General features: G+C 45.7%; 1 protein-coding gene across 1 annotated transcript in view; it reads right to left on the reverse strand.

Moving 5' to 3' along the window:
* Nucleotides 1-14,639, reverse strand: part of LOC124072110 (neuronal PAS domain-containing protein 3) — a 209,946-nt gene that overhangs the window by 15,506 nt on the left and 179,801 nt on the right. The window contains exons 8-10 of the mRNA XM_046413292.1: nt 5,956-6,074; nt 2,819-3,012; nt 486-592 (exon numbers count right to left, since the gene is read on the reverse strand). Of these exons, the coding sequence (XP_046269248.1) occupies nt 486-592; nt 2,819-3,012; nt 5,956-6,074 (420 nt within the window). The remainder of the gene's footprint in view (nt 1-485; nt 593-2,818; nt 3,013-5,955; nt 6,075-14,639) is intronic.

The raw sequence follows: 14,639 nt of genomic DNA on the forward strand, positions 1-14,639 counted from the left end.
GTGGAGTAAAAACAATATTTGTCTCCGGGATGTAGCAGAAGTAACCTAAAATGGAAATACTCACATAAAGTACATGAAAATTCAAATGCAGACACAAAATGTCCATCACGTCACAGGACATGTTTATGCAACAGTCCGGTGAGTGTCTAAGTGTCTGCAGTACCACTTGTCCTCCACTAGATGGCTCCAGTCCACGAAACCTCTGAAATAGAAACTGGACTGCCGATTGACCTGATTCCAAATAAAACAGCAGTTTTACTTTTTTTTGTGGAATTTGTAAAAACTTGTTTACTCGCTTGTTCTGGAGCGTTTGACCACAGCAACAGATCCAGTTACCACGGCAACGTCTATATCTGACACACTGTAACATAAATGGACCCGCAGCTGTGGTTGGTCTGTTACTGAGGTCGACCCGCGATGGTCAACAAGTCGACTTGATGGTCCAATCAGCGCTGAGCATGCAGTCAGGTGGGGGCGGTACTCACAGTCCAGGTGACTCTGTCTGATTCCCTCCACGTCCTCAGCATGAATGAACTGGTAGCACCTCTTCCCCACGATGTCCACCGGCGTCAGGTCCATGTAGTCGCTGATCCTGTCGAGTTTAACAACATTAACATGAAGGCCCCGAAATGCAAGGAAAACAAACAAAACAAGTAAACATGAATTCATACAGAACTGAGTACATCATCGCCGGGCTTTCTGAAGAAACATCGCAATGAGATTTTCTATCCATACTTGGAAATGACAAATTTTGCCAAAGAATTGTGGTAACGATGATTATTTAACTTTATAGGCTGCTTTGAGATATTTTTTGTGCTACTGACCTTTTTCATCATTCAGGCTATAAAAAGTCAAACAAATATAAAAAAATGCTCCTCACAATTAAAAAATGACTGATTAACCAGTTATCAAAAATACTCAGCAGCTAATCTTCTGTTGACTAACTGATTAACTGATCAATTGTAGCTGCTTGATTGTCAGCCGTCAGTTTATTGATTTTGCTTTGAAAGGTCAACGAGTTAAAGAAAGGTCCGAGTTAAACACTTTCAGTAGTTCTGCTGTGAGGTTTTGGTGTTTTTGCTCCGCATGAGAACACACCACAGCACACACTGATCATGTGCAGAAAGCTTTACGCTGACTAAATCCAGCTGACGATTTCCACGCAGATGAACCCGAGAAAGACCTTACAAAACATGAGAAAACATATCACCAGGCTGGAGAGAGCTGACTGTGGATCTGATCTGCTGTTGCACACCATAACGCCCAGTCCGGTCCGGTGTCATCACACACACTGCAGACTTCCACGTTTACAACATGTTCAGCTGAACACGTGAACAATCACAGTTCAATAAAAACTGTTGGTAACACCAGGACATTGTGGCGGCATTAATAGCGTATTATAATGCATTCATACTGCTTTGTGACTACACTCATAAACACACATAACACCTGTACGCTGTAGTCAGGACTCATAGTGTGCTGAAACAGTCCACAACAGTCCTCACCACAGCTGACTACTGAGGTGTGTATAGCTGAGCGTAGGCAGTCATAATGCATTATAAGCGCCATCAGTCGACATCCAGTTTATAACCAGTCAGGACCTTCCATAAGACACTTAAAATTCATTATAAGTCACATAATGTTTTATGACTGTTGACTTTGGTGCAGTACAAAACATTATGTGAGGTTATGTAATGCAGTGAAGCATTATAATACACGATGAATGCCATCATAACGCATTATAAATGTGGTCTTCACAGAAGGCGTGACCAATCTGTTCACTCTGGAGGTGTTTTCTGTCAGATGCTCCCGCCAGAGAACCGGCTGTCCGTCACGGCTCCTCGAGGACTCTGGACTCTGTTTGCTGACAGTATCTGCAGGCCGATTCGTACGTCTGGCCGTGCTAAACCGTTTCTCTGTCCCGTGTCCATACTGGCATCACACTCAGCTGCCTGGGAGTGGAAACGCCGTGAAACTGTGAGACATGTAGCTCGTCGCTGTGGGACAATTTTCTCCGGTACTCGACGATTAAAAAGATTCAGGGATGGAAAGAAAAAGCTAATAACCCGACAACAGAGAGTGAAGCCCGTCTGTCTATTGAACAGGTAACACACATCAGCTCTAAAAGGTTTAATTTGAACAAATTCGCCACAGGATAGACAGAACAATTTCCAAGGTATCGTTCTGATAGAGGACGGCTGGGGGGAGACTAATGTCTGGCAGGCAGATAACAGCACACTCTGTTCTTTAGAAAAAATCCTCCCATTTTCTCATTCTCTTGGAAACTCATCCTCAGAATGGGGCTGTAATGGGGGCGACGCTTGTCTGTTCGCCTTCTGTCGCTCCGCACTGAATATCATCATCTGCCTCGCATTGTGTTCCTTTTTCCACACACACACAAAAAGCAATCTGTCTACTATCATTTTTTCCTGCTCTCGTTTTACAATAAAACATGAAGGTTTTTTTTCTTTGCTGATATGAATCTCCGCGGTCGGCCGGTTAACTCCTGAGCGAGATCCTGATGCCTATCTGCTTTATCTGGACAGAGAGAAGGAGCCAGATCCATCAGCAACACATTTCACTGTTAAACCAGGGAGGATTGGCTCAGACTTCCTCATGAATAAGAAGCTCCGACATGAGAGACAACGTCTGTTTTTTTTTTTGTTTTTTGGTGTGAAACATGAATGCAGAATGGGGTTTCATGTCTGATACGAGTGCTGAAAAAACAGACTATTTAGAACCGGGTTCCTAAACAGGACGTATGAGGAAATATGGATTTTTATGAGAACACGGGACACCAGGATTTGGCCTCCTCTACCTGTTCTCGCAGTAGACGATCTTCAGGTCCATGTTGACTCGGGTGACGAACATCTGACAGTCAATGCGAACCTCGTTGATGGTGGGCGGCGGCAGGGCGTGAGCCACCACCACCATCCCCATGATCTGATTGGGCACGGAGCGGCTGTGCGTCAAAGCCATCCTGATGCGTAGACGTCCCGTGATGTGGATCACCTGAGAGGGAGGGAAAAGACCCTGGTCATCACGGTTTTGGGTTTAGTTGGGTATTTCCTGTTTTATTTTGATAGTTCCTCATTTCCTCAGGTGTGATGTTTTGGTTCAGATTTTCCCACCTTTGTGACTGTTGATTAATTCTAATTTCAGCCTTCATCCTCGTGTCCTTTTGTGTTGTCTTTGTTTAATGCCAGTCAACTTTATTGTGGTTTACACAACAACACCAATTTGTCTTCAAGCTGGACTTGTAGATTCTAATTTTCTATATTTAACCCTCGTTATGTAAAGAAACGTCAGGAAAATGTTTTGAAAGAAGTCACGACTACCACAGAGGTCAGTGCAGGCAGAGACAAGGTGAACTGAGGAGAACTTTTTGGGGATTTTACCTCTTTTGTTCTGACTCTGGGGATGAAGCGAATGAGAGAGGAGAGGTGGAAAGAGAGATGACAGACAGAGGGAGAGTGAAAGGTGTCATTATCCAAAGTTTTAACCTCGTGTGAAGCTTCAAAAGTCTGTCGGACGCGACGGATCTGCGAGAAATGCTGATCAGCTGCTTCTCGCAGGGGAAATGTTTGCCTGTCTTTTACATGCAGAGACACTTTACTTCTATTGCTTTTGTAATTTTTACTGTCTCTCTTTACACATGTCAAATATGAGAGAGAAAAGGCAAGAGGACGAAAAGTTTGATTTCCACTATGTAGTTTAAATTACTTGAAATGAGCCTTTAATAACGACAGGATGGGCTGCTTCTCCTCTACAGTCCGCCATGTTTCTACAGAAGCCTGGAAGCAACAAACCAAACAAACACCGTCTGTAGAGGGGGTCTTCAGTGTTTCTATCAGCCGCCATAGGGGAGGGGTGTTCAGTTGATTGCAGTGTGCAGCCTCACCACTAGATGTCACTAAAGCCTACACACAGAACAGGCTGCTGCTGACAGCCTGGCAGGCTGATTTCTTCACTATGGATGAAGATACACAAGCAGCCTCGCCCTGCAAAGCAAGACTATTTTATTTCTGTGTCACAGAGGTGAGGTAAGAACTGTGGTTTTAAAAAGTCTGGCTTTGTCAGTACTTAATAAACTTAAACCGAGTTCTTAAAATCCCCCAAACAGGAGCAGAAGACACGTTGATTACACTTGAGCTGCTACAGTCAGACATTTTGGAGAAGACTGTTGTTACCTTGCAGATGGATTCATTATCATCTCCTCACTATGAGGAAGTGAATTTTACTTTCGTTCAAAAATGGTTAACTGGCACATGAAGGTGCCTTGCTCAGGAGGAGGAGGTGGAGGAGGTGGAGGAGAAGGAGGAGGAGGAGGAGGAGGAGGTGGAAGAGATGGAGGAAAAGGAGGAGGTGGAGGAGGAGGAGCAGGTGGAGGAGGTGGAGGAGAAGGAGGAGGAGGAGGTGGAAGAGATGGAGGAAAAGGAGGAGGTGGAGGAGGAGGTGGAGGAGGAGGAGCAGGTGGAGGAGGTGGAGGAGGAGGCTGCCTGAAGGTTGAGCTTATTTGGTTCTCTGCTGCAACACTACAGCCTTAAAACTACTAACTGTAGCCCTGTGTGTGTGTGCATGTGTGTGTGTGTGTGTGAGCATGTGTGTGTGTGTGTGTGTGTGTGTGTGTGTGTGTGCGTGTCACCGAGTGCAAATGTGTGTAGTAATATATGCATACGTGTGGATGAATATTTATGTGCGTCTCTGTCTCCACTGTGATTTGCATGTGATCTGAGTCTGCCAGGTGGAACATGGTATACGAGACACACACACACACACACACACACACACACACACACACTCCCTGTTTTTCTTTTACTGAGGATTCATTCATTTTGCTTAGATAACTAAAGAGAATCACTTCATGTTTATTTGTACACAACATTTCAGTGGTTATTTTAAAGTACTGCGTGTACTGCTACATTCATGTATTGATTTGGTACTGATTCATTGTCACCCCTCAGTCCAAAGTCTCTCTGTCCAACAGTAAAAACAGCTCGATATTTACAGCCTCTGGATCGCACACTGATAACCAAACAGCTGTCCTTTCAAATTAAAAGCCTTCTGGAGCTCAAAGAGCACAAACTCCTTTCAGTGTGAAATGTCAGTAGAAAACATTTGTGGTGGATAGTGTGCAAACTGAGTGTGAGCATCCACAAATAAAGGGTTTTATAAATGTTTTTAAACTTTGTGAATGCATTTCACATTAAACATTAATCACTCACACAGCACCTCTCTGATAAAACTCTGAAAGCCTGCAGGAGAGAAGAAAATTTATACAGAAATACCACACACACAGTATCAGGAAAATTAACTGTAGACACACACACACACACACACACACACACACACACACATACACACACACACACACACACACACACACACACCTGTTTGTCCACGGTAGGATTACAGATTTCCATTTGGATCACTTCATTTGAGGACACATAATAAGACAGTAAGCCAGTGGCTGATAATACATGCGCTTGTCTCCAAGGAGATCACACACACACACACACACACACACACACACACACACAAAGATGCATGTTGGTCAGATCACATAATCCTCTCTCTCCCCACAAAGTGAAGGCAGAGTCAGCAGGTTTAGTGTGTTAACATTGATCCTGTGTGTGTGTGTGTGTGTGTGTGTGTGTGTGTGTGTGTGTGTGTGTGTGTGTATGTGTGGTCATGCTGTCGAGACAGATTTACATTCCCGCAGTGACACACAAACATGACACTGCTGCGTCCAACTTTGCTTCATCTTTGAGTTGTACTTCCTGTACTGCAGAATAATCCAGGTGTGTTTGATCATTCTGGTTACTTGATTCTCTTTTCCACATTTCAAATTTCATTTTCATTTTCCCTTTAAAACGCATGACCTCGTGTCAGAGCGCACCATTGGCTGGGACTGAACGCGGTGCACTGCGGGCGTGAAAAGTGACGTAAGCTCACCTTATATCCTGAGGACTTGATGTGCACTCCTCTCTTGGTGAGCGTCGACTTCATGCGGATGAAGAAGGACCGTTCCAGCGTGTTGTCAGGAGCCAGAAGACTGGGACTGCTGGACTCCACTGAGAAACCAGAACACACAAAACCACCGGACGTTCAGACGAGTTTTCAGCAGTCGGACAGACAAAAACATGGAAGGAAGCTGATAAGTTCCACTGATCTGATTATTAGAGATGAAAACAGATGCAAACTTAGAGGTTTCACACGTCATATAAAGTTTCCACAAGATGTCCTGCATAAAGTTTAAAAGGAAAGAGTGGAAAACTGATATATGGTAAATAAAAAACAAATGTGAAAGGAAGAAATCCATTCACTGTCTCAGCAGGACCAGTCAGCCAATCACAGCTGCTGTCAGACTGCCAATCACATCACAGCAGCTCAAGGCAATCAAACAAATGAAATGTCAAAACACGTCAGAAGCCGAGCTGAGAGAAAAACAAGACAAACAGGATGTTCGGGCACAAATTAAAGGTGCCAATTTGTGCGAAAGCTGTAATCTTCTTAGGTCATGACTGTCAAAATAAAAGCCTCAGTAAAGATATCACCAAAATCAAGACAGAGGAGTCGTTCAGATTATTATTAACCTCACTTCTCCTATGAAACTCAAAATCCCACGCAGGAAGGACCCCCCCCCCTCCACACACACACACACACACACACACACACACACACCAGACGAGCAGCGTCCAGTCAGGAAGCAGCGGCGGCTCCTGAAGGTGAGACGCTCCATTTGTCAGCCGCCATCAGCACCAGGAGTCAAATCCATATTCATAACTTCTCCATCCATCAGAGGGCGTGATGGGAGGAGAGACAGCTGGGAAACGTTTCCTCATACAAACACACATCAGCCAACGCTGATCAACAAACACACGCTTCAATAGGCCAGCTGGATTACTGCACTCGTGAGGACTGATGCATTTCTTAAACTGTAAACTAAAGCGGAAGGGAGGCAACCGGAGTCCATCTTTTCTATCAGTAATAACAATGATGATGATGCTGTACACACAAAGTCATGACATGTGAGATCTGTCAACATGCTGACATCACTAAAGACAAGTCTGATTGGTCAGAAAAATACAAAAATAGTTTGTCCCATATGCCAACATGGAGGGGGAGGGGTTTATGAGCAGACCTGCAGCCAGCCACCAGGGGGCGATGCAGATGTTTGGGCTTCGGCTGTGAGAAGCTCTCATGTTGTCCATTTTTATATGCAGTCAAAGCTTATGGTGGTTTGTTTCTTGGTAAAGAAACAGGAAATGTGAAACAACACTGCGGCGAAGGTTTGTGATTGGTTTGTTCTGAACAACAGGAAGTGGTGGACGTTTGTTTGTTCAGAGAGAATGTGTTTTTGAGTCTTACTGTGTACATACTGGTGACACACCAGTGTCGTAGTCGAATCACCAAACTTCAAGTCCGAGTCAATTCCAAGTCATGAAAGAAAAATCAGAGTCCAAATATATTATTGTATAATTATGATATAATATCGAACTTAATGTAGATATTATCTTGTGTCAAATGACTATGGTATTTTACATAAAATAAAATAAAAATCAGAGGACTCATCTCCGATTTACGAGTCCAAATGCAGTTAACGCACAAGTCCGAGCCAAGTCACAAGTCCTTAAAATTAGGGCTCAAGTGGGACTCGATTCTGAGTCCTGGACTCGAGCCATACAAGCCTGACGTGTACACACTGTACTTTATGTATACTGCATATGTGTGAGTGTTCACTGAAGTACCAGAGTGTGTTTATGTGTCGGGAACACTGAGAGCCTGGTTGGTTTACTCACACACACACACACACACACACACACACACACACACACACACACACACACACACACACACACACACTCTCAGGTCTCTGGTGGATGCAGCAGTTTGATCAGCGCTGATACGTGTTGACAACGTCTAATCTGAAAAAATTGAAAGAAATGAATTAATATGCAAATTCATCCTTTATAATATAAATGTCCTTGAAGGGGGGGAGACAAGAGAGGAGAGAGGGAGGCCAAAAGAGGGAGAAGAGAGGGAGGGCAAACAAATAAAAGGAGAAGGCAGAAGGGAAAGAAAAGACAAGAAAGATGAATGAAAAATAAAAAGAGAGAGATACAGGAAAAAGAAAAGACGGCAGAGATAAAGGAGAGAAGGAAAAACAAAGAGATGGATGAGAAAAGAAAGGAAGAAAAGGGAAGATGGAAAGGGATGAGAGGAAGAAACAAGAGTGATAAAAAGAAAGGATGAGAGAGAAAAGAATAAACAAATGAATAAAGGAAGGAAAACAAAAAAGCGAGTGGATGGAGGGAGAACAGGAAGGGCTGAAAAAGAGGAAGATAAAGAAGCAAACAGGAAGAAGGAAAGGGAAGGAAGAGGGGGAAGAAAGAAAAGAAAAACAAGACTGAAAGGGAAGGGAAGGAAGGAAGTGAAGGAGCAAGAGAAGAAAAGAGGGATCAAAAGTTAGAGGTGGAGGACAAAGAAAGACAGGAAGGAGAAAGAAGAGAGAAAAGAAGGAAAGCAAGGAACGAGAGGGAAGGAGAGTAAAAGAAACGTAAGAGAGGGAAAGAGGAGGACTTAAAGAAAAGAGGGGAGAGGGAAGGAGTGACGAAGAGAAAGAAGGCGTGGGAGGAAAGAGTATTCAATTCTCCTCTTTCTCCATTTTCCTCCTCCATCCCTCCATCCCTGTCCTGCTCTGTTCAGTCCTCCAGGAAATCAGCTGCCGATCTGACGGAGGAATAAAGAAGATGGAGGGAGGAACCAGGAGAGAAGGAGGACAGACGAACGACAGGGGAGCAGGACTCCCCCCTGCTGTTATTCACTTTGAATTAATGGGATTAGTTTCCCCACAGAAACACACACACACACGCACACACACACACACACACACACACACACACACACACACACACACAGACTCAGTGTCAAGTTTTGACTCATCCAGGTGTGAATCAGGGAATCGATCGATCAATATGTTGGCTGGTTGATGGTAATCGATGAGATCGATAAGCAGGACTTAAAATCTCAGTGACGAAAGCAGCCGAGTTCAGTTCACTCAGTCTTAACTTTACGGTTTCTGCTACTTTATAGACTCAACAACACGAAACAACACGCACATGCTCACATGACGCCGCACGCGCTACCCGCCATCAGTCCGCACAGGAAACCACGACCCATCATACACAGGAAAAGTCAACAAAGAAGAGGAGGAGAAGGAGGAGGAGAGGAAGAAGATGAGGAGACGGAGGCTCTGGAAGAGCAGAAGGAGTGAGGATGAAAACAAAGAACATGGGCAGAACAAAAGAAGAAGAGGAGAAGAGGAAGGCAGAGGAAGACAATCTGCAGCAAACGGAGGGAAAGGAAGAAAAGGAGTGGAGGGAATAAGAAATCAAAAAAGAGGACAAACAGAAGAAGAAGAGGGAGAGAAGGTGGAGGAGGAGGAGGCTCGTGTGGGGACTCAGAGGTGCTTTCTCATTCAGCTCGTTCGGCGAGCGTTGCCGCGACGTCTTTGGGGACGACGCTCCTACAAGACAAAGATTAGCGCTACAAAGGCAGCAGGTGGCTGCTGGCTCCGCCGCCGCCCGACTCTGGGACCTAATTATCTACGGCACGGAAACTTTCCCCCGTTTGAAGGACAAATGATTAATTAAAAAGAACAACTCACCTACGCCTGTGATCTTTGGACAATACCCAGAGTGCCGAGGGTTTCGTTCCACGAGTGTGTGTGTGTGTGTGTGATTGCGGGGAGTCTCGGTGGGACGGTGTATCATTGTCAGACAGTCTAATAGTGCTGCTTGGTTCAGGGAGCTCGTTGTGTCCGACTGATAACCAGCTAACGTGAGGGCTGCACGTGGGAGAAGACAAAGAGCTACACCAAGGTCACCGCAACCTCCACCCGCCGCCGCGTCAAGGCGAACCGACGGCGGAGCGAGAAGGACACAAATATAATTGGCTTAACAAGTGGAATGTAAAGCAGCAGATAAGTCAGACACGTGTAGCACATCAGTGAGTCATTTAGCAACTTTAAGTGGCTGGAAGCAAAGAGAAGAAGAGAGAAACTCGTCTCGTCTTCCTCCGCTTGTCCAAATCCGGGCAGCTTCAGCAGGGCAGTCCAGACTGTCCTCTCTCCGGCCACTTCCACCAAGACGTCCCGGGGACGCCAAGGCATTCCCAGGCCAGACGAGGGAGTGTCCTGGGTCTGCCCTGGTCCCCTCTCACAATAAAATCATCAGATTCAAGAAGAAAATAAGTTTTCAAGTTTAGTGCCACAGTGAAATGTTTGTTGAAATCTGTGCACACCAGGGAACAGGAAATGAGTCTTCAGTCAGCCATCTTGTTTCTGAACCATCTCAGTTACTTGGCTAAAACAGTGAGCTTGTCAAGGGTATAATGTGAATAAACTTGTGAAAAAGTTCTCTTCCTCTTGTGATCAAACACATCGATCAGAAGCTCGATCTTCAGCTCTGCAAACAGTTTTCTAATGAACAATATACATAGCTGTTCAACCAACAGCTTCTGGTTAGCCTGGTTGGCCCCGCCCATTCTGAGTACTCGCTCATGCTAGCTGCTTCCACCTGCTTCCAGTCTGAAACGCTAAGCTAAGCTAGCTGCATCCACACTGAGCACCAAAATGTTGAACTATTCCTTTAACTCTACCACAACGACCTCACAATCCCATGCTATGACACAACTGTCTTTCTTTGTTATGATCACTTCTCCTCCTCCATCCTCCCCTCTTCTCTCCTTTTCTCTGTCTGTTCCATCACTTCCTCTCGCCGCCTCCCCTTTACCCACAATGCAACAAGAGCAGGAGCCGTGGGACATCAGAGAGGTGGCGGGCGAGAGGCAAACATGACAAATGTGCTGTAGCTCGCTTGCGTGCTCACACTCACACACACACACACACACACACACACACACACACACACACACACACACACACAGCTGTGCTCGTGCAGCGCATTCATCACAAACACAGACTATTGTCAGTGAAAGTTTAATTGTGTAAACACTCTATAACTGTCCTGTCATATTCCTGCCTCTCCGGCTCACTATCGCCTCCACGGCTGTAATTGAATTGCTACCGTTGGGGGGTGGAGGGAGGGGGAGTGAGGGGGAGGTGGGGGAGGAGGCGAGACTCGCCTTATGAATAGAATGTGTTTCCTATCAGGCAGGATTTGACAAATTGTGTCAGGGAGAAAAGCCCAAGTGATAATTTTTCAGTCTATTGAGGGTGGAGGAGGAGGAGGAGGTACAGGACGGGAGACAGGAGCGGAGGAGAGGAACAGGAGTAAGTGGAGAAGGATGACACAGAGGGGGAGGAAAAGAAGGATGAGCATGAAGAAAGAAGAGAAGAAATAAGAGGAGGACAAAAAGGAGGAGGAAGAGGAAAGAGCAGAAGACAAGAGAAAGGAAGAGGAGGAGGAGGAGGAGAAGGAAGAACAGAAGAGGAGGAAGACAAGGAGGATAACAGGAAAACAAGGAGCACGAGGATGAAGAGAAGTGGGCAGCGTGAAGAGGGGGAGGAGGGAGGAGGAAGAGCAGAAGGAGCAAATGTCCAAATAAACAGCAATTTGAAGTAAAATTCAGGAATAAAAGTTTTGGCGGGTTTCATTACTGTTTCACACCGACACCGTGTGTGTGTGTGTGTGTGTGTGTGTGTGAGTGTGTGTGTGTGAGTGTGTGTGTGAGTGAGTGTGTGTGAGTGTGTGTGTGTGAGTGAGTGTGTGTGAGTGAGTGTGTGACTCAGATCTCCTCAAAGCCTTTTCCCACAATGAAAAGCCTGGGAACCAAAGGTGAAAAAAGGTAAAACCATTCCTCTTCCTCCTCTTCCTCCTCTTCCTCCTCCTCCTCCTCCTGTACCTTCTCTCCTGTTCCTCCTCACATCCATCATCAACTTCCCCCGCCCTCCTCTTACTTGTCCCGTCCTCCTCCTCCTCTGCAGTGATAAAAACACAACTTTTATTTTGACAGTCTCATCAGGACAATGAGCTCAAATCAAACAGCGCTCTAATAGCCTGAAGACACCTTGATCCCGTCTTCCTCCCCTTCCTGCTCCTGTGATGGGTAAGGCTTTTCTAAGCTGTCCTTTCTCCTCTTGCTCTGTGGGGAATGGATGCAGCTATGAAGAGAAGACAGAGGAGAAAAGAGGAAGAGAATGAAAGAGGTGGTGGACGCAGACAAGAATGAAGACAGGAAAGGAAGCAAGACAGAGGAAAGGATGAAGCCAAAGGAATGCGAGGGGTCACTGCTAGAACTGCAAATACTTTCATAATCGACTCATTCAAAACAGTGAAACAGTGATTTGTGATGACACTGTTACAGCACAGCATCAATGAATCACATCACTGAAGTATGCACACCACAATGTTCAGGTGTCCACATACTTACGGCCATGAAGCGAAGAGGTGATGAGGAGGGAGGAAGGAGAGCAAATGGAAAAAATGTTCTTTTCTTTGTCATGGACGACGAGACTGACAGCTCGTCTTTGTTTTGAAGGAGGTCAGAGGTCACACACACACACACACACACACACACACACAGTGGAGAGATAATAAGTTATTGTCTGTATCTGCAACCTGAATAATTACTTCTAGACGTGAGTGGAGAAAGAGTGATGGAAGAGAGGGAGGTGTGGAACAGGACAAGACAAAGGGGAAAAGTGAGCTGGACAGGCTGGACTGGTGAGAGGAGGAGGAGGAGGAGGAGGAGGAGGAGGAGGACACAGGACAGAGAGATACGTGACTTCAAAGGAGCATTTCACAGATTTTACACATGAAGCTCAGTTTTCTCGGGTGTTTAAGTTGTTTTTCTGTGATGGGAAATTAAGGATCTGATCCAGGATATCGATCAGTCTTCAATCTCAACCAGTCTTCAATCTCAAACACTTAAAACAAGAAGCAAACAACGACATAACGAAGAAATCAGACCGGCTGAAACAAAATGTGCCACATGTAAAGGAAAACATGCTGTTAAATCCACCACTCGCATGTCTGACAAGTCAGAGAGGAAAGCAAACAAACAAACAGAAACAACTGCTCGTCTACACCTCCGCTCTCTTCCTCTTCCATCTCGATAAGTCGCTCTTCTCCTCCTTCCTTTGTGTCCCGTCTTTATTCCCTCTCTCTCTCTCTCTGGTCATGTTTGGCCAGACGACAGCGGCGTCCCCAGATAAAAGACGACCCGACAAGAAAGGGAAGCAGGAAAAAACACAAGACGGAGAAGAAGAAGAGGAAGAGGAAGAGGAAGAGGAAGAATGGGGACAAAGAACAGAGAGAGGGAGAGGATAACGCACTGAGGAGTGTGTTTGGTGTAATTGAATCCAGGCGGCGGCGGCGGCGAGAGGGACAGATGGATGGACTGAACAGATTAGCATCCGTAATCAGAGGAGGGCGTGAGGAGGAACAGACGCGGCGGCCGAGTTCACGGAGCTGCTGACTGGTTTTACAAACACGTCTCGGCTTCTGATGAACACAAAGTGCGACTTACTGTCTCAGATCAGAAGGAACAGACGTCGTTTAGCTCGCAGAGTGTGGACGAAGTCTGCTGCCAGACTTCCACCTCAGCAAACTTCTCGTTAGAAAGTACCGCGCTCGCCCACTCTGCAAGTACAGCTGGTATCACTTCAGATGTTGTACTTTTACTGTCTCACTGGTGGGACTCATCGCTTCCGGAGTACCACAACATTAAGTAAAAGTTCAAAGACCACAGAGTTTTCATCACGCAGAAAGGCCCCCTTCAGAACAACGCATCAGAATTATCGATCCCTGAGTTCTGGACTGCAGCTGAGTATGAGTGCAGCGCAGAACGACAAGAAAATACTCAATGTGATACTTGAGTACATGCTTACTGTTGTTCCTGTTTGTTTCCTTTCTTTTCCTCCTTGTTTCTCCTCTCTATCATCTTTTCAAAAAGTTTTCTCTCCTTTTGTTCTTCGTCATCCCTCCCCATGTTGTTCCAGTCTTCACCTGCCGTATTAGAAACACACACACACACACACACACACACACACTCCCTGCCTCTCCACAAATTATAAGTTGAGTCTTGGACCTTGAGAAGTTCGCGTCTTATCGCCGCTGTGACAGACAGATAGCAGAGAGGAGCGCTTTATTTGTCGTCCGGAGTCGCCCTGTCCTCTGCTGCCGTTATCTGAGCAGCTCCGGCTCCCATTGTAAACAGCCCCGTCCTCGTTAAGGAGCCTAATTAGAAAACTCCGATAATAATAGCCTGTGATTGGCTATTGTGTACTCTCAAGAATCCATTTAGAGCGGCGGCAGCTTCGAGCGGGCGGCAGTTTAATAAAACTTAACCAAATGGATAATTTTGCTTTAGTAATAATCCTACGCCTCTGAAAAGTTCTTTGTTTGCCTCAAGTGGTTTTATTTCTTTTCTTGAAAAAACACTCATGACACTGATTTAATTAATTTGAGCACTTTTACTGAATCCATTGTGACTAATTCTCCCAGCCAGCGTGGAGTTCAGAGCATCTGCTCAGTGGACGAAAAGGCCGAGTCGCTTTGTGCTGCAGAAAACCCTCAGCCGCCGCACACGTTAGCGAAGGTCGCTGTCACACCGCGGCAGAAGAAGAAGGCGGGAAGAGACGAGTCGTACAGGACGTGTCCCACTTGTCTCTG

Source organism: Scatophagus argus, chromosome 15 (genome assembly GCF_020382885.2).
Source record: "Scatophagus argus isolate fScaArg1 chromosome 15, fScaArg1.pri, whole genome shotgun sequence".
Taxonomy (NCBI): domain Eukaryota; kingdom Metazoa; phylum Chordata; class Actinopteri; family Scatophagidae; genus Scatophagus; species Scatophagus argus.